This window comes from Nanorana parkeri, unplaced genomic scaffold, assembly GCF_000935625.1.
Source record: "Nanorana parkeri isolate BGI_ZX_2015 unplaced genomic scaffold, ASM93562v1 scaffold343, whole genome shotgun sequence".
NCBI classification, from domain to species: Eukaryota; Metazoa; Chordata; class Amphibia; order Anura; family Dicroglossidae; genus Nanorana; species Nanorana parkeri.
This window is the reverse complement of record NW_017306611.1, coordinates 1,016,117-1,040,151: the sequence shown is the minus strand read 5'-3', so window position 1 is coordinate 1,040,151 and position 24,035 is coordinate 1,016,117. Positions and strand designations below refer to the sequence as shown.

General features: G+C 40.3%; 1 protein-coding gene across 1 annotated transcript in view; it reads right to left on the bottom strand.

The window, feature by feature from the left end:
* The window catches only part of KREMEN1 (kringle containing transmembrane protein 1), a 155,705-nt gene that overhangs the window by 61,747 nt on the left and 69,923 nt on the right, over positions 1 to 24,035 (bottom strand). The window contains exons 2-3 of the mRNA XM_018558492.1: positions 19,406 to 19,568; positions 225 to 316 (exon numbers count right to left, since the gene is read on the bottom strand). Of these exons, the coding sequence (XP_018413994.1) occupies positions 225 to 316; positions 19,406 to 19,568 (255 nt within the window). The remainder of the gene's footprint in view (positions 1 to 224; positions 317 to 19,405; positions 19,569 to 24,035) is intronic.

Here is a 24,035-nt window from a genome sequence, read left to right as displayed (position 1 = left end):
CATATATATATATATATATAAAAAAAACATTCACACCATGATGCTGGCCTTCCAAACACAGCTATGCACAATCTCAGTAATGTCATCATTCTGAAAGCACTTCAAATATTCTGTGTGTGATGGTTATTGAGCCTAGCACTTGTACTAGAAATAAAAGAATTAGCACAATTCCCACATCTCTAACAAGAAAATCAGGATTAAGAGGAAGATCTCTCCAGCCTTACTTCTGCAGGTTGGAATGTCACAGTATTTCCAGTACACTCCATCCTCATGCTCGGCTATGTAACACCAGGGACTGACATCACCATCTGGGTTCCTGGCAAAACAAGAAGGTAAAGTTCATAGAATTAGGGGAGTAAAGAAAATAGAGTATACATTGTGCTAAACCTAAAATACAAGTTGTATGTCTGAGAAGCCTGTCATCATTAGATCATTAGATATATTCTGTGATCTACCAATGTGTAAAGAGCAATAAAGTGCTATTACCCACAAAAGAATGTGAAATCAGATTTAAAGTGACACTAAACTCAGGAGTTAAATCTTAAAGATACATTCAAGTACCTTACATATTAACAAAAATTTATCTTATTTGTGTATCACTCGGCTGTAGATCCTCAAATCATCTCTCAATTGGTGCTGACACTGTCCTTCCTTCTGGAGGGTGCGTGCTTTTGTTCCTCATGGTCCCTGTGTGTGTTCTAAAGTAGCCACCTCTCCAAGCTCGCTCTTGTTATGGACTACAATTTCATGTTTAGTTTGCCAAGTTGTATTGCGATTGTAGTCCATCATGGCAGTGAGCTTGGAGCGGTGGCTACTCTACAACCCCCATATATGCGCATAACCAACACGCGCCCAATAAGAGTATTACAGCGAGCAGCTCACTCTGCCCTCAAAATTTTGCTGATTGGCATATTTCTATTCCAGAGTTCCATAAAGTCCAGAATATGTGCATGAAAAGACTACATGTGGGAAATATTTTCCAGTTACTGTATTATCTTATGGAGAACACTGTTTTTAACACTTTTAATTATTTGATGTAAAAAACAAAGGGAAAAAAATGTACCTTACCTATATTTATATCTCACAATGATTTATACCCAAATTAAATCTTACACATGTATGTTCCTGGATTCTAACAGGAGCATGTGGTTCAGTTTCTGGATATAGGGCCGGTTCCCACCATCACTATGTGATTAACACACACCATGTGATTAACACACGGCAATGCACAACGCACCTGCCATGTGATTACAGTGTGGGAAGTGCATTGCATTGCCATTCATTGGAATGGCACCTCTAAATGCACCGCTCACTGCATGGTACCGCAATACCGTGCGTTGTTTTGCAGCTAACAAGTGTAGTGCATGCACTACATTGTTGAAAAGCAACACAACGCACGGTACTGCGCAGTAGGGCAATACTAGTCTATGCTAGTCTTTATGTGCATGTTTATCTATGATATATACAGAAAGTTCTCCCCGTATGCTGTATAATGCTGTATTCTGATATAATGTTCTTCTAAGCAAGCAAAACTTAATTCAGCATTCCTTAAGATCTCAGTGCTTCATCTAAGCACAAAACCAACAAAGGGATAACAGCTGTCTTTAGAAAAATGCATGAAATGCTTTTGCAGTCATGTCTAGGATCATGTAATAAGAATGATAAGAACAATGACAACACAAAGCAATTTTTCACTTGCCATACGTTTCAGTGACATGGAGCAAAGTAAATGCTTTTCCAAATGTATTGAAGACCACTGCTCAGTTTGCTTTTTTACAGTGCTATTTGTCATATGTATTACACATCTAACTGAAATATCGATATACCTGGCTACACCAATGTATAAGGAGGAGAATGGTGCATGTAACACATAGAGGTCTATTCACAAAGCTAGCCGAAGGATCAGCCGTAGCTGATCCTTTGGCTAGCTTTGGTTGCGGCAGCCCTTTGGTTCAGTCGAACCAAAGGGCTGCTGTACGGGCTATTCACTATAGCCCTACAGCTACCGAAGGCGGGCGGGCGAGCGGCTCAGCCGAGCTGAAGGCATATGCTTCGGCTGGACTGAGCGCAAGTGAGAGCCGAAGGTCGGCCAAATGCCTCGCAAATGACAGCTGGGTGGATCTCACGGCCGGCTCCGCCCAGTTGTAATGACAATCCAGCGTCCCCAAATGACCTGGGGACGCTGAACTGTCATTAAACAATGACAACTGGGTGGAGCCAACCGTGACGTCATGGCCGGCTCCGCACCAGTTACTCCTTGGCGCGGGACCTGAGAGAGAAGACTCTAGCAGGTGCCGGCCAATAGGAAACAGTTGGGCGGAACTATCTGTCACTGCTGGCTCCGCCCAATTGTTGTTTTTTTTTCTAATCTTAATTTTTTTAAGATTTAACATTTATTTCAGCTTTATTCATTTTTTTACTTTTTGATTGATTTCCTATTCTGCTCAGTACGTTGGCGGCATTCGGCTAGTCACTCACTACCCTTTCGGCCCCTATGTGAATAGGGGCGAACTGCAGCGAGTGAGCTTCGGCTCCAACATCTGGATCGGCTGAGTCAAAGTCCTTTGAAGAAAAAAAAAAAGTCCTTCTGCACTTCGGTTCAGCTGAAGGCAGCCAATGTACGTAGCGACGTTGTTCGGCTCACTTCACTACGGCTCGGTTAGTCACTCGGCTGCCTCCGGCAGCTTAGTGAATAACCCTGATAATTTTCCAATATTTTATCTAAAAGAAGTCCCACAGCTCTGCATCACACGTGAGAATTTAATGAGCAAATCATTGTTTACAAATTGATTCTCAGAGAAAATGGAGCAATGGAAGCTTTCAGCAGATGAAGCCATAAGGGTCCAAAAAAAACAATAAATGCATCTATGGAAAAAATACATTACTGTGTTATGGCACATGGTTGGCAAGGCATGGTGAGTAGTTTGGCATGCCTGACTGCATCAAGCTTACCTACATATTTACTGTAATCATTAACACTTAACGTTTACTAAATAGCCGTGTGAACTGCCACTCATTTTTATTTAAGAGCACATTGAGCAAACATATAATGGAAACAGCAGGCTCTAACCTATATGACATTCTTTCATAGAGTGATTGAGCTTTTCAGTCTTTTGTAAAGCCCAACAAATATTACATTTTCTTATTAATCTTCTTAACCAGCTTTGAATAGGCATTAAACCTAAAATTCACCTTATAAAACATAAGCACTAATACCATTTATAACTCAATACTTTGTGGGAGTTTTCAAAAGGCTAAAGCTATTGGATTCCATTTCCCATGATGTTTTGAATTTTACATTGTTTGTGATTTCACAAAGAAATCTCTCTTACTTGCAGATTTATTTAATTAAAAATGATGCAGGATAGATCCAGACAGTTTAACAGCTATACTGAAGTAAAGGGAGAACAGGAGTGGCAAACCTCTAACCTGAGACCCAATCAACTCCAGAGGTAAAGAGGAACAAAAGTGCTTGAAAGGTCCTCTTGTATGCGAAAAGTATGCAGGTGTCAATATCGCTTTTGGATCAAATAGGGGTTTGCTTTGAAAATTGATCTTTGGAACTCATAACAAAAGAAGCAATGAATAATATAAGTAACCAGAACTAAGACTTATTACTTTGTTATCTATAACTCCAAATAATGTGCTGCAGGCCTTAAAACTAAAGTCATAACATTTTGAAAGCTGTCAAAAACATCTTTTTATCACAGAATTTTATGATAATATCATCATATTTACTAGGCTCATAAGCCTAAACTAGCAATTAGAGCATAGGTATAATTATACCACTTGGCATCCCCAAACAACAACACATTAGACACACATTCCACTTAGTTCTACTTTTATAGTAAGCCTATGCATGGGTAAAAGAGCATTTTTCATGCCCAGTGACTGGTATCACAGTCTCAGATAGACTCAGTAAATATCTTAATTTGGTTGGCAATCATCTGTATTGTGTGAAGGACATTAAGAGTGACTAATGAAAACTATATATATACAGTTACTCTCAGGAGCTCAGTGAATTCAAGCGTGGTAACATGATAGGTTGCCACTTGTGCAATAAGTCCATCTGTGACATTTCCTTGCTACTAAATATTCTGAGGTCAACTGTTAGTGGTATTATAACAAAGTAAAAACAACTGGGAACAACAGCAACTCGGCCATGAAGTGGTAGGCCATGTAAAATATTTGGGGATGGCCCCTTCCTGTTCCAACATGACTGCGCACCAGTGCCCAAAGCAAGGTCCATAAAGAAATGGATGAGCGAGTTTGGGGTGGAGGAACTTGACTGGCCTGCACAGAGTCCTGACCTCAACCTAATAGAACATCTTTGGGATGAATTAGAATGGAGACTGCGAGCCAGGCCTTCTCGTCTAACATCAGTACCTGACCTCACAAATGCGCTTCTGGAAGAATGGTCAAGCATTCCCATAGACACACTCCTAAACCTTGTGGACAGCCTTCCCAGAAGAGTTGAAGCTGTTATGGCGGCAAAGGGTGCTCCAACTCAATATTGAACCCTAAGGGCTAAGACTGGGATGCCATTAAAGTTCATGTGCATGTAAAGGCGGGCGTTCCAATACTTTTGGCAATATAGTGTATATATTAACCTTGTGCAATTGCATTTCAGCCTCTGTATCCAAGCACAAGTCTACTGACTGTAAAAGTATGGGCCAGCCCATACACTAAATCCTTGGTTCTCAACTGGTGGATCGTGACCCAAAAGTGGGTCGCGACCCAGTTTTCAGTGGGTTGAGACCCCATGTTCAGTGGGTTGCCAGGTGCCTCCCACTTTTCTAGATGAGAGGCTTCTCAGCCCCCCCCCCCCCTAGTGCAGCACTGTCAGTTCTCACGCTGAGCAACCATTCATATGCTGCTTGATGCCGAGTGTCAGCTTAAGGTAGGGTGGGCTGGAGCTATGGCTGCAAGGGAGCTCCATCCATACATGCATTGCTTACAGCTTCCTTGCATGTCCCATAGAGGTGCCTGAACCAGAGTGACATCACGTTCTGCGTGTGCACACTGGCCTGTGCGGCAGTCATCTCTCGATCATGTTAAAAACCAGCCGAAAATCGTACGATTCTCGGCTGGTTTTCCAACATGTTTGAAATAAAAAAATTGTGCGACCGTACAGTAGAAACGGTCACACGCCTTCCATACACTGCACGATTCTCGTACGATCGCGGGACTTCCCGCGATTCTCGTACGAGAATCGTCCAGTGTATGGGCACCTTAAGAAGGAGCTCCGTCACAGCACAGCAGCCCACATCTGACCACAGGCTGAAGATCGACTCCAGTTCTCATAAGGTAGGAAGACTGGGTGGATCCTAAAAAAAATTTAAACAAAAGTTTTGTAGTGTATATATGTGCGTGCAAGATTGTGTCTGTGGTTGTGTGTATCTGTCAGTATTTTTGAGGGCCTATTCACACTAGTACAGTGCGTTAATCGAACAGTCCTGTACGATTAACTCACTGTACCATGCAATTGCACCTACTACGTACTCTGGCATGGAAGGTGCGTTGCGTTGTCATTCATTTGAATGGCACCCCAAATGCACCTCCCGTCCACAGTTTAATCACCCAAACCAGAATGCGCAGTACTGCAATGCCGTGCATTCCATTGCAGTACCAAGGACAAATGTGGGTCCTGAGGTTACAGAGGTTGAGAACTAGCACCCCAGGGAGTCGAGCAATAGTAGTCAGGAGTGTTAGGCAGGACTCTCAGCTGCGACAAACAGTTGGGAACAACTAGGTCCCCTTTAAATAAAAGGAATAGAATTTAAGCAGTGAAAAATAAGTATAAAAAATTTGTATAATATATAACACATTAGATGTGTAATTGTACCCATTTTAAAATGATTCTCAGCACTTTTTTTTTCAATTCTTATTTTTGGTTTATTACTTTTTCTTATATATGGAAATAAAAGATTATTACTTTTCATTTTTCTATGCTTCCTTTTCACAAACGTGGATAATGCTATCAATATAGCATATGGGTGATGCAAGAATGTGTGCTGTATGTGGGAAGGTTGGGTTTCCAGAATGTTTTCCGAGCTGCAGAATGCGTGTGAAGTTTGGGTGTGCACCATATGTATGATTATCAAATGTACTGAAGATGTCTGTGAAGATTCTACGCTAACAAAAGGTGTGAAGTATTAACTAACTACCTTTCATACTTCACATATCTCAGTGACACAACAGCAGAGATCACTTTTCCTCTGCCTGCAGAATCTGTTTCTTTACCCTCATATGTACAGAATTCCCTGGGCGTGGGTAGGGCCAACAAACGCACAAAACAAAGAGCCACAGATAAAAGAGATGTATAAGTATAAACGTATGACTGGTATGAGAACATGCAGCTTTTGATGTATTGATTTATAAAAAGCAGACATTGCTGTGGTTCTGACAGCTAGACTTGTATATTTTTATGATTCAAGTGCAATTATTTGATTTAGTTCTCCATAGTTCACTTCAGTACACGGTTGTAGAATGTGCACTCTATGCGAAAGCAGTGTATAGCAGTAAGCATGTCAGTTACAGCTTCCATCAATACAAAACAATACATTTTAGTGCACACAAACACATTATAATCCCAATTTTTTCTACAAAATAAAAGATGAGGTTATGGCGAGTCAATATACCAGATATGTCGAGCTTTAAAGTGTGTGTGCCAAAAAAAATTAGTGCTCAAAATTATTATCCGGCATCGCTATGACCTTTTCACTCACAGAGCTGTTTTATTGTTTTTTGCACAAACAGTGAAATGCACAATGTAGGCCTGTAGATTACTTGAACCTCCCCATGTATACTTCCTGAAAGCAGAGACCCTGTAGAATAAAATGGTGGCAGTAGCAATTTTTTTTAATGTGACATGATATCTGCCCAACTGTTAATCAAACCAACATTTTCAATAAAAAATACACTTTAGTCTGATTTACTAAACCACAAGAACAAGAGCAGGGTTTAGGGATTGTGGAATCTGCCTGGGTTTGATTCACAGTGGGTTTGTTAAATCCTGTCTGAAATTCATGAAACCCAAACTGAAAGTCTATGGTGAGGGGGGCAATTGTGGTACTGAATGCTGGATATTTTCAAGCCCTCTAGAGGAAAGGTTTTGTCAAAAAGGTGCATGGGAAACTAGGAAATGGACATTTACCAAAGCAAAAAATTTTTTTTTGAAAGATACTGTATAGCGGAAAGAGGGCTCTTTCACAGAGACTTTGGGGGCGACATGATAAAAAAAATCCTTTAATTTACAGACATTCCTCGGTTATGACTTACCTGCTTTGCGACCACTTGTACTCACGACGGACCGCCGAGCGACCTCCGACCTCGCGGGTCAGCGCCAGTGCGACGTGTCGCCGGCGGAAGTGACGTCCTCCGATCTTCACTGCGGGTCCCGGTAAGTATTTTCATTGCCCGATGTACACTGTTCGGTACTGTACATCTGCAACGCTATACAGTACTGTACTAATGCAGTACAGTACTGTATAGAGGTCCTCACTTAACGACCAATTCGTTTAACGACCTGGTCGTAGGAACGGAACTCCGTCGTTAAGTGAGGAATACCTGTACATGCTTATAAGATGCCTGTAAGTTGTATGTAGCGCTATGGAACAGCGTGGTTTTCACTGAAAGCTTCAGCAATCCTATATTCTGGCATCAAATAGTTTGGAAGGGTAATTCATTTTTTAACTTTTACATTTAGCTTGGCCCAAATACAGCAGCAGAACTCCAATCTGATTATTTAAACTTAAAAAAAGGCTTTTTGACACAGCAAAAGGTAGTTTTGCCAAAGGTAGATCTTTAATCAAGCAGTAAAATCTTGAACTGACAGGTGAAAGTTGAAGTCATAACATATGTAAAAGCCATTGCTGACTACTATTTCTGCAAATGCTATTTGCCTGGCTGTCATGGTGACCTTCTGGCTTTAATTCTTTGAGTCACAGAATTGGAGCAAATATGCAGTTCTGACTTTACTCTGACTGTTGTGATGTGCATACTTGCTCTAGGTCTGAGGCTGAGAAAGCATGGAAACCAGAGGGGTCTCCTTAGTAGGTTAGCTAGACAATTAGCCTTTTTAGGACATAGTCAGCAAAGGCAACCTCTAAGAAAAAGTTCACTCTGGCCTGGTTCACATCTGCGCGTTCCCGGGACATGCGTGTGTTCGTGGACGGTTGTGCGCGTTTGCCGCGTGGACATGCCGACTTGCGAGTCGCATAGGGGGTGCCATTAGAAATGAATGCCACCTCAAGCACGTTTCGTGAATGCTCAGATGTGAACTAGGCCTCTAAGTATAACTCTGCTACCTTCATTTCCACTGTATGAAGAGGAATTGGGGAGCAGTGGTTTAGTATAATGCAAACCATACCACCACTTTTTCCTTTTCCCAAAAGTGTGTTTACTGCATTTAAATCATGTATATTACTATTTTAGAACAGAAAAGGATAAGAAGCTGCTTAAAAGTTTGAAAAAAACACTTACATTTGATATATTTCACTTGTAGCCGATTTGTTTAGATTCTCAACAAAAGCAGAGTTTATTTTAAGGTTAAGTTAACAAGTAGATTTCATTAGCACATCACTGATGCTGGATAGGACATATTACAGCTGTGGTGAAGCTAGATAGCTCACACACCTTGCCTTTAACACAACCTTTATATATTGCATTGCAGCCAGATTTAGAAGGCTTTTCACAGTGTTTCTAGGTGGGGCTAAACAGGATTGAAGCTGTGCAATCTCTATGTGGCATCTAAAGGAGTTGCTTGGAACCTAGGAATATTTGGTCTTTAGTTTTAGTTTTAAACTATATGGGCAGAACAAGGATTTAACTATTAGGGCAGCCACCTGAATACATTAAATGCTAGGGTAGAACAGAACGCTAGTCATGAACAATTTTGAATTAAAATGTTCATGTATAGTCATGTTTGACTAAAGTGTAATTTTAAGGTTTTAAATCTCTGTGCCAGAATATTAAACAGCTTTTTGTATCTTAATTATATAAGGATTCATTTGTTCCATACAGTTCATTTGGCACAGAATTTTAAAAGCTGTAATATGATAATCGACACAGTTCTTGTACTGCTTGTCAAACACAGCCAGTCATGCATATCATCATTGTATGTGGTCCTATATTCCTCATATTTACAATATATATCATATAATCACCCCATGTTTCTGTAATTGTGATGCTTTAGATACAATATATCATATATATACACTATCTTCTGGGAAAAATCATATTTATAAAAACATTGGGAGTATGTAATAGCAAAGCATATTACTCATATGTGTTTGATTTTATTATTTAAGTCACACTTGCTAAATATTTGTTCCAAGCCTACTTGCCTTCACACTGCTGAATTATATTATATGGTTTCTGAGACTCAGCAGATCTCATCTGATCGGTGTACATAATCAGCACACTGCTATGGAATCTTAAGGGATTGTGATGTAATGTTCATAACAGAGTAAATGAAGGGGTATTAAAAACCTTTTAAGTTCAGGGAAGCCAACACAAGGATTTAGGAGGAGAGAACAAGTGATGAGAAGGAGCTTATAAGGAATCAAGGAAACTATAGTAAAAGGCTTTGATAGTGTTGTGTTGGTATGTTACATGGCATTACTCAGGATTGCAGAAGCGCTTTAGTATACACAAGGGCATAGGAGTAGGCAACATTTGGATGCAGCTGTATTTAATAAAATATTGTATTGTGATAGTTTTGTGATAATCGAGTGCAAGAAAAGTCAAGGTTCATCAGCAGACATGTATTTTCCAATGCACTCAAATCAAAGTAGTAGCCGTTGGCAATGGCACTATGAGAGTTTAGTATAGAGGCACAGAACAAATTAGACTAGGGGTTACGTCAGTGAAAGCATTCCTTGTGGACTACAGGACACCTCTCCCCTATGTTATGGAGATATTTCAGTATTCCTAACACATGTCCTGTACTAGGGTGACAATTCTGCCCCCCCAATGCCCCCCAGTGCTCCCAATATCTAGCCCTAATAGACTCCTATTTCTAATAGGAATGGTGAATTTAATAAAAATGCATTTTTCACCCAAACCGCTGTATATCTTAGCTAACATTGTACCATACCCTTGACTCATTTTAAACAACTAGATTCCATCTATAGCTCTTTCTTATGGCATCAGCATTCTCCTAGAAACTCGCTAAAAAACTTTCAACTACCCTCTAAACTTGCTGGTGTAGTGTTACCTAGCTTCCACTAACACTAACATAACACTAAGGATTTCGAAATATTCAACCAGTGAGATTAAATAAAGTAATAAAATAATTATTACGGCCATATTATAGATCATAAGAACCCCGGGCTATCTGTGTGTACCAATGGCTCAGCCGCATGATGTCTTTGAGGTGCGGGATTCTGATCCACTCGGAAATATGTTCTTTACGCTGTTTGTACGAAACTTTAATAAAACAAAAATGTTATTCAAAAAAAATAAAAAATAAACAATGGATTATATATTCTTAATTAGATTCCTACCACAATACTCCCTGATGAAGTACATGAACGAAACACGTTGGAAATTTGTGGATTTTTGCAATACAATATGTGATAAGAATATGAAACAATTGAATAGGATTTTGCCTACGGTTTTAAATATTATGTAGAATATGTTTAATATGAAATTAGACTATTAAAGGAGAACTATGAGGTGAGTGCTTTTCACTCACTTCATAGTTCTAGCCAACCTGTGACAATGAGACTGTCACAGGTCGGCTTAGTAGATCGTGAGGTGAGCGAACACATACCGGCGTTCGCTCACCTCTCAATCCTGTCACGGCTCTCTACATAGGCAGAGCCAGCTGTCGGTCACGCAGCTGGGGAGGATCCAGACATAATTGTCGGGATCCGCTTCAGCTGCGGCATCTCAGTATACCGCGAGCTACAGCTCGCGGTATACTGAGCTTAGGGTGACGGGAGGACGCTAGTTTGTGTCCTCCCGTTACCCTAAGGAGAACTATGGGGAAAAGCCTTAGCCCCATAGTTCTCCTTTAATGAGGAATTCATGAATCTTGTATATTTTCTGTAAATCATGACCTTAGAGAATGGAATTGAGGAATCTAGTAATCATGAATGTATTTTATGCCTGAATCATGGTATTTTTAAGATATTTAATAAATTGATATGTATTTACACACCAGTCTGGCGCCTCGTTCAGAACCCCTACACTACTAGGATTGTAGTTTTTTTGGAACAATGTGATTTGACAGGGGTTAGGTCTCAGACCACTTGGGTTACATGGTTCTGGGTAGTAATATTTTGTTTGTACCTTTTGTTATATGTTATCTAACTAAAGCTGCCTATAGATCTATGACGAGTTCAAGATCATTTTAACTGGATCAGGTCATGAACCTGTGCAGGTGATGTCTAGTTGTACTCTGTCCTCCCACCAGCACATAAGTATGTGCATGTGTCTGAGCCCCCATTCACATGAATAACAGCCGGCCCGTACAGATCCATCCTGTCTGCGTACAATTACGGACATACGCACCCGTACGGACATGCAGTTCGGGTGAGCATAGGGCGACGTACGTCCACATGCTCCCATAGAGAAGAGCAGGCTGCTGCGTGTAATCACACGCAGCACCTGTCCTTCCCGGGAGCGGCCCGATATGGTTGTGCACGCAGCACGGTTCTGTACGGGCCGGCTGTTACTCGTGTGAATGGGGGCTAAGTGTGTATGTTTTAGAATTTTTTTTCTGCTTTTGGGATTGTGCCTACGTGTGCAACCTCCTTCTGGTATGCTTACACCTGAACACCTGAAGCAGCTAAATACACATAAGAGAGCTATTCCACTTGCAATTCTGTTCAACCAGTCTTGTAATCACATATTCAGGTTTAGTTGGGGTGCAATAATGCACACGTGTTACCCTGTGTTATGGCACATATTAATGTGCGTTCCGTTAAGGCATCCCATTCAACTGGCTACCAAAAGCACCACAACAGATTTTAAAAAGTGAATTTTTTTAGCAACAGAGTGCACTACAATGCACAGTATATGTGCGCTGAGCTCTACTGTAACCATAAATGGCACCACAATGCAATGCACATAGAGCAGGTGCATAGCCACAATGCACAAATGTGAATGGGCCCTGAACATTTTATAGGTACCAGTACATGCTCTGTGTTTGGCGCTGTCACAATTGTTTTCTCATCTGTTGGTACAAAAGGAAATGTGAAACCAAATTTGTATTTTGCAGTCTTGCCAAAATGATTGCATTCCAGCTTGTAAATATTGTGCTGTTAGTAAAATAAATAAATGAACTTTACAAATAGAGACATGTATATGTTTATGTACAGTATATTGTAGAAAACATAACCATATCTAACTGCTACAGCGTTTCTCATCCTTTTTTATAGTCATGGCACCCTTCAAAAGAATGCAAAATCTTAAGGAGGACCCTACACAAAAACACCAAAAAAAAGTGGGCCTCCTTCTTCACCTCGATGTGCCCCCTTCAAATCAAGATTCCCCCCTTCACATCAGAGTTACCCTTTGCATTTTTAGCCCCCTTCATATCAGTATCCCCCCTTTCACATCAGAACCCCCTCTTTCATATCAGTTTCCCCTTCACATCAGAGTTCCCCTTTACCTCAGTTTTCATTCCCCTTACCTCATTACCCTAGTTAATAAAAGGCTGGTCTGGAACTACATTGTTGTCATTCGGTCTTGCTACAATGGTGCATTTGTTTTATAAACATATTCTTCATATTTGTTATTAGAAAGTACAATAAACTAAATATTATTTTCTACATAGGATACATTTTATTACATTTTATTTTTAGATGATAAGGTCCGGTGCTAAAGGTTGAGTTATGCTTTAAAAACTCAGTGGGTAGGAAATTAAATACAGTCCGGGTGCATTATAATTTGGCATTTACCTAGGAGTCCTGTCTCCTTTAGGAATGGCTTATTTCCATAAAATACCCATGAAGCATGGCCTACAATAACCATTACTCCAGTGTTGTCACAGTTTTCACCCAATATACATACTGATTCTTCTCATTTGTTTTATGTGAAACAAAGCATTTATGAAAATGAGGTTTTGATGTTTGCTGCCTGTGTGAAAGTTAAGGTAACAAAATCTTTCTGTAGCGAGAAATGCATTTATATACAGTTATTTTATTCATATATATATATATAAAAAACACAGAGTATTGTAGTGTGCGATGATACCTTTCTTATCGGACTAACAAAATATATAAAAGACAAGCTTTCGAGAGTTAACCTCTCTTCTTCAGGTCAGAAGCAATAATCTTTGACCTGAAGAAGAGTGTATGCTTCTGACCTGAAGAAGAGAGGTTAACTCTCGAAAGCTCGTCTTTTATATATTTTGTTAGTCCAATAAGAAAGGTATCATCGCATACTACAATACTTTTTTTTACATCTTATCTACTGGACTAATACGGCTTACCCATTTACATTACATATATGTATATACATACATATACACAGTCATGATCAAAAATATTAGCACGCCTGCATTTTTGTCGTGCAGAAAATTGTTGCAATATTTGGTAGCACAGCCCTTGGAAAAAATTACTGAGCTCAATCGCTTCCTGGAGCCATCAATGAGTTTCTTACACCTCTTTACCAAATGCTCCAGGTCTCTCACATTGAAGGGGTTCTTTTTCCCAACTGCTGTTTTGAGATCTCTCCACAGGTGCTTTATGGGATTCAGATCTGGACTCATTGCTGACCAGTCTAGTACTCTCCAGCGCTTTGTCTGAAACCATTTCTGTGTGCTTTTTGATGTGTGCTTTGGGTCATTGTGCTGCTGTAAGACCCATGACCTCTGACGGAGACCCAACTTTCTAACACTAGGCCCTACATTGCACCTCAGAATTCTTTGGTAGTCTTCAGATTTCATAATGCCGTGCACACAGTCAAGACATCCAGTGCCTTCAGCAGCAAAGCAAGCCTATAACATCAGTGAACCTCCACCATGATTGACTGTAGGGACTGTATTTTTTTCTTTAAAGGCCTCATTTCTTTTTCTGAAAACAGTAGAATGATGGGCTTTACCAAAAAGCTTTCATTTTGTTTCGTCTGTCCACAGCACATTCTCCCAAAAGGATTTTGGCTTCCTCAGGTAAGTTATGGCAAACTCCAATCTGGCTTTTTCATGTTTCTGTGTCAGCAGTGGGGTCCTCCTGGGTCTCCCACCATAGCGTCACTTTTCATTCAGATGGCGACGTACAGTTGTATCCTGTGCCTGAAGGGCAGCTTGAATTTGTCTGGAAGTTGATTGAGGGTCTTTATCCACCATTCGAACAATCCTACGTTGCAATCTTTGATCAGTTGTTCTCTTTCGTCGACGTCCATAGAGATTAGACACAGTGCCATGGGCTGTAAATATCTTGACAATGTTGCGCACAGTGGACGCAGGAACAGATTGTCCATGCTTTTCCACAAAAACTTAGAATGCAATTATTTCTTGCAATTTGGAGAAGGTGCCAATAATTTTGTGCAAACCATTTTTGGAGTTTTGCGTGGAATGTGCCAGGTTTGGGTTTTTTTTCTCAACTTTTTTTTTTGTCATACCAATACAAACAAAATAAATAAACATGAGAATGCATAAACATTTGTAATTGCAACAATTTTCTGTGCGAAGTGGTGCATGAACTGACAGAAATTCAGGGGTGCCAATATTTTTGGCCATGACGGTATATATATATATACTTGGCTCAGCACGATATACTGTATGTAGCCGAAGCTACATACAGTATACCGTATCCTTCCATATGTACCCGGCGTATAAGACGACCCCCGATTTTCGGGGGATGTTTTAAGGTCTCAAAACCCGTCTTATACGCCGGCAAATACGGTATATATATATATACATATACTAGTTTTTTTTATCCTGCATTGTATTCTGAACCGGCTGAAATTCAAAGAACGTTTTTATTTGTGCATAAAAACACATATGTAACTCTCATTTTTGCTTCATACTTGAAAAAGGAGGACATACCCTGATTATCTAATTGCTAAGAAGGTGATGAACGGCTGGTGCTGTAGAACTTATCATTGGGATTTGATTAAACAAGAGAAATAAGGCTGCTTTACCAAAGGAGTACAGCAAATAAGGTGAAGCTGTGTTCACTTTGCATACCTTATGTACAAGGGAAATAGAAACATTTTAAATTTTTGCTTACACCTGATTGTATTGAAGACAAGTTCACTTGGTTCATTAAGCTAAGTGAACCTTCACTTTGCAAAGTGAACATGCTCTATTTCTTTAGTAAACCACCATCAAAGTTTCTTCATGAGTTTCTAAACCATCACTTATCTCTAACTGCAAAATAGACCCAAAGTTTTGTGCGCTTTTTGTTTCTTCATTTTCCTTTATAACTAGCCCCCTTTAAGTGTCCTTGTTACTACAGTCCCACTGAAAAAAACCTGTATACAATGTCAAGTCTTTATACATGACAGTGTCCTTGCACTGTTCCACCATGACAGCCAAGAACTGTCATACGTACGTTTATACGTACAGCATTCCTCCGTGATACATTGGAAATACTTGGGAATTTTACATAATATTACTAAGGAGTGATGTCACTAAGCTCCACCCGTCTTTTCAAATAACACTGCACCCCATCACATACACAAATTGTTGGCTTAGGGTAGGAACTATTATCTTTACTTCCTGTTGGCAGATATTCCAGTTCATATATTTTTCCCTCTGAGTCCCAGGCCAGCCCAAAGTCTACAAGCTTTACATTTAAAGTGGAACTTTATCCATATCTTTGAAAAGACAACCAACACACCTTTAGAAATGTTTACTAATGGCAATCTACAAACAGATACATTTAGATAATTGCCGGCTTTTTATTTTTTGCATACCTTACTTTTCTTTTCCTTCCCATTCTTCTCATGGTGGTCATTTTTACTAAGGGCAGATTAAAATATGTCCCTTTACTTCCTGGAACACTGGCACATGTGACTAGGACAGAACTGCATGCTGATGTGAAAAGGGGTAAAGTGCCACTTTAAGATTGTAGGAGGGAGTACTAAGGACATATCAGCAGCTGTAATGGTAACTAATAAGGTTTAAAGTACATCTAAAAGTGCAACGCTAAAGCATTTTTTTTTAGTTCTGGACAAAGTGAAAAATGATTGGGTTTTTATTTCTGTCTATGTACTCACTTACAGACATTAATAAAGATCTGCCATAGGTTCTAACCCTTTCTGCCCAAAATAAAAAAAAAATGTCTAGAAGCCCACTTTAAATAAATGAGAAGTATATCTACATGCATGAACACATATATCAATAAAATGACCCTAGTACAATATACTACACTTAGACTTAGGGCTGCAACCAACTAATCGATTGATCGATAATAAATGATTATGAGAATAGTTGTCAACTGTTCTCATTATCAGTTAGTTGGTTGGATCCGCTAGCTCTCTCCGCCATGCTGGGAGGAGGGCACAGCAAGCAGTGGGCGGGTGCAATAACCAGCCTGCTATTGGCTATTGCAATTTGAAATGGCCAATACCAGGCTGGCTATTGCACGAGCCCACTACCTGCTGTATTTACATTCAGCTGCCGTCTGCAGAATTTTGCCACTGGCAGCTGTCATTCCCTGGCTGAAGCTATTCCAGCGCCATGTGCTTACAACACAATTATTTACACAACACAATTATTTTAAAAAAATGATAAATGGTGGGAAAAAGTCATTTGCAGTATTAGCCGGACAAATTCTGCTGTTGGAAGTGCATTGCAGTGCCATTCATTTCAATGGCACTCCAAACTCGCCTCCCACCCACAGTGTGATCGCCTGCACAGGAACGCACGGTACCGCAATGCTGTGCCTTCCAGTGCAGTGCAATGGCTAAAAATTGTGCATGCAATTTTCTTCTGAAGTAAACTTTATGTTTGTAACACTGCATTTGTGTATTTTATTTTAAATTAAGGATGGTATTTTTTTGTTTTTTTTTAATCCAATTAATCTACTAATCGATTATGAAAATAATCATTAGTTCCAGCCCTACTTAGAGCTTGATGGCACAATACTATATTATAGATACGGATGTAAACTTAATCATTTTCAGAAACTAAAAGCAGTAATAATTCTGTTCACATAGGCCAGATCTATATCACTGGAAATCTGCAGGCTGTATTGTTCAGACAGGTAATCTGGACCACATACTGGGCACCAGACATTAGGACAAAGACATACGAGCAGTATAACTCCATTTTTCTGTCTGTACAAGTTCACGCCGTCATATAATGTTGTAGTCAGTGTTACATGCCAAGATGTGATCTAAAAATATCACTTTTTTCCTGCTGCTCAGTTGGCAGCTTTGTGTTTGCCAATCGCAGTTGCCAGCTCTGCAGGCACATACACAGCCATTACAGCGAATAATCCTGGCCATGTCTAGGAAGAAACTAGGTCCTGTGATAAAACAGTAGCAACATTCTTCTGCTGACTCGAGTATAAGCCGAGGGGGGCACTTTTCACCCAAAAAAATGGGCTGAAAATCTCGGCTTATACTCGAGTATATACGGTATTCATTTTATTGGCAGAAGCACTGTGCACAAAGGTCTGCCATACAGCAATCTGTCTCGCAGGACTTCAGTCCTGATTAGTGTTGCAAGCAGCTCTCATTTGGTATTTGGAAATCAATCAGCCCTGCCTGGCACCAGAAGGAATGGACTGGTATAGTGTTCATGGAACAAGGGAGATCTGGGAAGTGACAAAGCAGCCTCTCCTATAGAATGCGGCTGCTTTGTGATATTAGAAAACTGGGCTACAGACTGTTACATGTTAAAAGTTGTATTTAAAGAGACCCTGTGGCCAGACCATTTATTCCAACAAAAGATTATATGTGCATTTAACATATTTTATGCATGTTATTTACCTGTAAAAACCAACTTTGTATACATCCAAAAGGCCTGAGACTGTAGCTGGGTGCCGCCATCTTGGATGTGATGTCAGAAGCTGCAGCAGACTCCGAGCTTTCACTGAAGTGACACTCTATAGCAGGTGTAGGCAAACTCCAGCCCTCCAGCTATGTTGCAACTACAAATCCCCTTATGCATTGCAAGACTCTGACAGCCACAGGCATGACTCTAAGAGGCAGATGTATGATGGGATTTATAGTTACACCTCAGCTAGAGGGGTGGAGTTTGCCTACCCCTGCTTTATAGCAATCATATTTGCTCCTCCCCCAGTAGCTACATAAAAGTTTATGTAGGGAGATGGGGCGAGCAGAGGACCCTGGTTAGACAGTAATTAGACACTCCCAGGAAAGGGCTAAGAAAAACACAGCAAGTAAGCATTTCAAATACTTGTTTTTTTTCTGTAATTACAGGTGCGGAGTGAAGAGGGCTTAAGCTTTATTTTTAATATTGAATCCAGATCAAACAAATATACATTGCCCAGCAAAATATTTATTTACAATTTGCACTTGCACTCATCATATATCTTAACAATTGACTCCAACTCTCTAAGCTCGGCTTTCCTGAACTTTCTGTCCAGTACAAGATCACAAGGGATCACTGGCTGGAGAAGGGAAGAAGGAGGAGCAGGGGAGCAGCTTGCCCTGCTGTGCCTGTGTGTTTGTGGACACACACACAGCTTTCCAACGCACACAAGGGTGGCTCCAAAAGATCCTGCAAAGGAAAGGAGCCACCCTAAAACAGGATATCAGGACCACTGCTCAGGAGACCAGCTGATTCTGCAGGAAACTACAAAGTTTAAACATCAAGAAACATCATCTTTTTTTACTTTAATAGCACTTGAATGATAAACACTGTTGCCTTATTTATGTATGATCCCTTTGCCAGCTTCTGCCACATGAAAGAAAGTCACTTGTCGAAATCTTTCTTCGGACCTGCACTGTGCTTAAAATGTCTTTGCAGATGCCCATCCCTCCTTTTTTTCCAAGTCCCTGCAATGCCCATCAATCAGTGACATACTTGTGCCAGGCCCAACTCCCTTGATATCACCACCATCAGCTACAGAAACACATGCATCTAGTTTTTTTCTGGGCCGTATTTAGAGGAAGCAGATGATATGCGGTCAAGGAGGAGAGCGGAATGGGTCTTCCTTATGGGCTCCTTTGCAGTACCATGGGTTCCAGTACCGACAGTCTGCCTTGGATCCATAGCCTTCTATGGATGAGGGAAAATGTCCTATCAAAGATACCTATTTACTAAAATAAAATAAAAAATACAGCCTGCAGTGTTTCATTCTAGCAGACCATTGTGCTAACTATACCTTTAGCTTTACCAAGCACTAATCTGTAATGCAGTTATCATATGTTCACAGAGCAGAGTAACTGCATACATATTAACAGTCCTTTTTATGTTTGCTACTACAATTACACAGGGTTAGAAAACACTTTCAGTATAAATATGCATTCATACCTGCAGCAGTTGTGATCTCCCAAACCTCCCTCTCCATTGGGGTATTTCAAAGTGTTGTATGGATGCTGAAAGGTCTCATTCCAGAAGAGGCAAGGCTTCCCACAGTCCAAGGATGTCTGGCTCTGTGTCCCTCGGTAATCAGCCCCATTCACAGTGTAGCATTCTAATAAATAAATATAGTATGATGTTAGGGATGCAATGTGTTTTGATTGTGATGTGCTAGTCTGTGAATGATAAAGACAATTCTAGATAATATAGACCTAGTAGTATACATTCTATATACACTATATATAGTATAGATTTCTAGAAGTATAAATCTTTAACACCTGGGACTGTTTCAGTTTCAGGCACACTGGGCATCTATGAGCTTGCTCCACATCGATCACAACTAAGGGGCATACAGTCATGGCTAAAAATATTGGCACCCCTGCATTTTACTGACAGATAATGCACCAATTCGCGCAGAAAAGTTTAGCAATTATAAATATTTAGGCATTCTCAAGTTTATTTCTTTTGTTTGTATTGGTATGACACAAAAAAGTTGAGAAAAGAAAAGCCAAACCTGACACATTCCACGCAAAACTGCAAAAATGGACTGGACAAAATGATTGGCACCTTCTCCAAATTGCAAGAAATAATTGCATTCCAAGTTTGTGGTGCTAATTTGTAATTAAAGTCACCTGTATCAATTAACAGGTGCTGACAATATAGAAATCACACCGGCAACCTGTTAAAATGGTGAAAAATGTACTCAACCTTTCTGTTGTGTGTCTGTGTGCCACACGGAGCATGGAGAAGAGAAAGAGCACCAAATAATTGTCTTAGGATTTGAGAACAAAAATTGTGGAAAAGCATGGACAATCTTAAGGTTACAAGTCCATCTTCAGAGATCTTAATGTTCCTGTGTCCACTGTGTGCAACATTTTCAAGAAGTTTACAGCCCATACCACTGTAACTAATCTCCCTGGGCGCGGATGGCAGAGAACAATTGATCAAAGATTGCAACAAAGGATTGTTCGAATGGTGGATAAAGACCCTCCATGAACTTGCAGACAAATTCAAGCTGACCTTCAGGTCCAGGATACAACTGTGTCAGCTCACACTATACGTCGACATCTGAATGATAAGGGATGCTATGTTTGGAGACCCAGGAGGACCCCACTGCTGACACAGAAACATGAAAAAGCCAGATTGGAGTTTGCCAAAACTTACCTGAGGAAGCCAAAATCCTTTTGGGAGAATGTGCTGTGGACAGACGAAACAAAATGACAGCTCTTTGGTAAAGCCCATCATTCTACTGTTTTCAGAAAATAAATGAGGCCTTTAAAGACAAAAATACAGTCCCTACAGTTAAACATGGTGGCGGTTCACTGATGTTATAGGCTTGCTTTGCTGCTGAAGGCACTGGATGTCTTGACTGTGTGCACGGCATTATGAAATCTGAAGACTACCAAAGAAAGCTGGGGTGCAATGTAGGGCCTAGTGTCAGAAAGTTGGGTCTCCGTCAGAGGTCATGGGTCTTACAGCAGGACAATGACCCAAAGCACACATCAAAAAGCACCCAGAAATGGTTTCAGACAAAGCGCTGGAGAGTACTGGACTGGCTGCCAATGAGTCCAGATCCAAATCCCATAGAACACCCTACCAATCCCCCATACAATGTAAAAAGAGACTGACAATTAAAAAAGCTTGCCTCTCACTTGACCACGCTCCTGCAAGACCTATGATGTGCAGCCCACAGGGAGTCATACAGCCTCTGATGCAGACTCTCCCAGCTTGTCCCTCGTCTTCTGTGCATGTATGGGGAAAACAAAATCACAATTATTCCTATGGAGAGACCTTCATAAGACGTTCCAATGATAGACGGCCTCTCTATAGAAGTGAATGTGATTTTTCCAGTGGGTGCAGAAGAAGCAAGGTGGTGGGAGAGTTTGCAGAGGCCACTGCGTGGCTCCCTATAGGCCCCACAGTGAGATCTGGTAGGGAGGCAGATAGATAATTATAAGACTTTGGGAGTTTGTGGGGGAGTTTAAGTATAACTTAAAGCTGAACTCTGTGAAAATCAAATCTTAACCTTTGCAGCGAGGCTACCCCTGCACTGCAAGGGTTAAGTGTTCGTTTTGTCTATGGAGCTAAAATACCAAAGTTATACTCACCTGGACCACGATTCTGGCTTGCTCTTAGTCCGGTCCCTTCAGCCTCACTCGCCCTCTGCTCAGCGGTCTAAGGTCCTGTGAGTCATAACATCTTATACAGTGTATTGGATGTGACGCCGCCGGGTGACATACCATCTCTGGAGCAGAGGAGGTGACGGGCTGGAGGGAGCAGTGTAAGAGAAAGCCAGGATTGTGCTTTGGGCGAGTATAACTTTGTTATTTTAGCTCCCTTAGCAAAACAAGCACTTAAACCTTGCAGTACGGGGTAGCCTTCCTGCAAGGGCTAAGATTTGATTCACCTGAAGTTCTGCTTTAAAACATAACCATATGAGATTATATTTATCCTTTCAAAGTACAGTTACGCTTTGTCAGATGCCAAAAACCAACCATTTGAATTTACCTTTATAGATATAACAAACTTAAAATAATTTTATTGAGATAAGAGGCATGACAAATGCAGGTGAAGTGTATGTAAACACAAACAATGAACTTCCCTTATTTACTCCTCTTTGGCCTGTTAAATACACCATTCAATGCAGCTCGTTATATATCTTTTAAGTGCAAAAAAAAATAACTCTTGTGTTTGCTACAAATCCACAAGTGCATCATGTGCACTCTGCAATATTATTTCAGGCAGTGCGATCACCCCCTTTTTTGTTTTTGTTTTCTATGCAAAAACAGAGCACCTCCCCAAACACACTTCCTGAGACATATCTGCTCTTCCATAGATACAATGCACAGGGCTGGATTTACTCTCTCTCTGCTGCCCCAAGGCCAAGTTCCTCAATATGTCACCCTACCTGCTAACCCCCCCAATGGAGAATGGCAGACCTGCAGGCTGCATGCATACAAAATAAGTGGCGGCTTCCCCACTGCATGTCCCGGGTGTCAGGAGATAGGAATTCCACACCCCTGCTGCCCCTCTACTCCCTGCTGCCCCAAGGCCGGGCCTTGGTTGGCCTTGTGGGAAATCGGGCCCTGACAATACAGTGAGTGATAATGAGTACATGAAGTGTATTACTTGCAGGATCACCAGGTGAAATGAAACCAAAAACCACCAAAAAAACAGAAAAAAGAAAACTAATGCAGCCACTACAGGATTGATAAACTACAATAAAATGTATGTTCTTGTGTTTAGGTACACTTTCATTTCCTGTTTAGGAGCCACATTGAACAACTCTGTAAGTAATCTCTTATACTGTAAGTGTTACAAATGTCATAGAACTCAAAACAATAGGCTGCACTACAAGAGTGCTGATGTACAAGTAGAAACAAGACAAAACTAAATGTACAGACATTTAAAAAATGAAAAATTTAAAATGCTGGGCAACTCTTCCATATCTCTTATAACACTCATGTACACTGTAGATTAAAGTGAAAACCATCAAAGGTACTCAAATCTGCACATTTCTACCTGGTTACTAGTATTTCCAGTCAAGGGCTATGCAGTTGTTTTCAGTTGTTTTGAAAAGCATTGCTTTCCATTGGATCTGAAAGCCACAGTGCAATCTAGATAAGAACTATTTCTGATAATTGTTCCAGCAACCACAGTGCATGATCTATTGTTCAGCGGAGGAGCAAAGTCAAAAGGTTATTTCAGAACAAGCAACACAAATACTTGAAAGGCATAATAGAAATATATCCTTATGTTTTTCAGAATGGTGAAAGTTGGACATGTTAAAGTGCAAATGAAGCCAAAACTTTTTTTTTTCAGATTTGGATAGTGTTTTTAGGTTTATAGGTTTTTATTGATAACCATTAGAGAGATTCACCCTCTCTATTTGTCCTGGTGACTGTTATCACTGAAAGTGAAAGAAAATCTCAAATGTTGGGTACAAGAATAGAGGGTAAATCTTCCAATGGGGACATTAGTTCTGGTAAACCTGCTGATTAATAAGATTTTCCCTCTTTTTGGAGGAATTTTCCTGTTGTGATTATTGGACAGCAAGTGAAGGGAAATCTCCCCAATGGGACACAGATGGCAAAAAATGGTTATAACCCTCCTCAGAAAAGTTTTGGCTCCAGTTCTACTTTAAATGTGACACATGCGTGGGAAAGCAGAACTCATAACATGAGGAAGAGCTACTGAGGTTTGCACAGCGGAAGCACACTGTATGTCACTACCTTCTCCACAATTTATTGAATATTTGAAAACTACTTGATGTAATGTAGTGACAAAGGAAATGCCATCAATCAATTCCAAAATGTTAGAAATGTTAAGATAGGAAATGTTTTTTTTTCAATAGGTTTTTCATTGAGCTTCACAAAGGAAAAAGTAAATGCCGTCAATTTATGATATATCATACAAGTACAGGTATCAACCAGAACCGTCACATTCACAGTCACCTTACAGTGCCAAAGGAAGATCAATAAAAGAACGCCAGCTTGCCTAATGTGTTGTAACATTGTAAGTAAGGGAGCCTAAAGGGCTAGATTGTCTACTCATAAGTGTGATAGACTGTGTGGTGGTTATA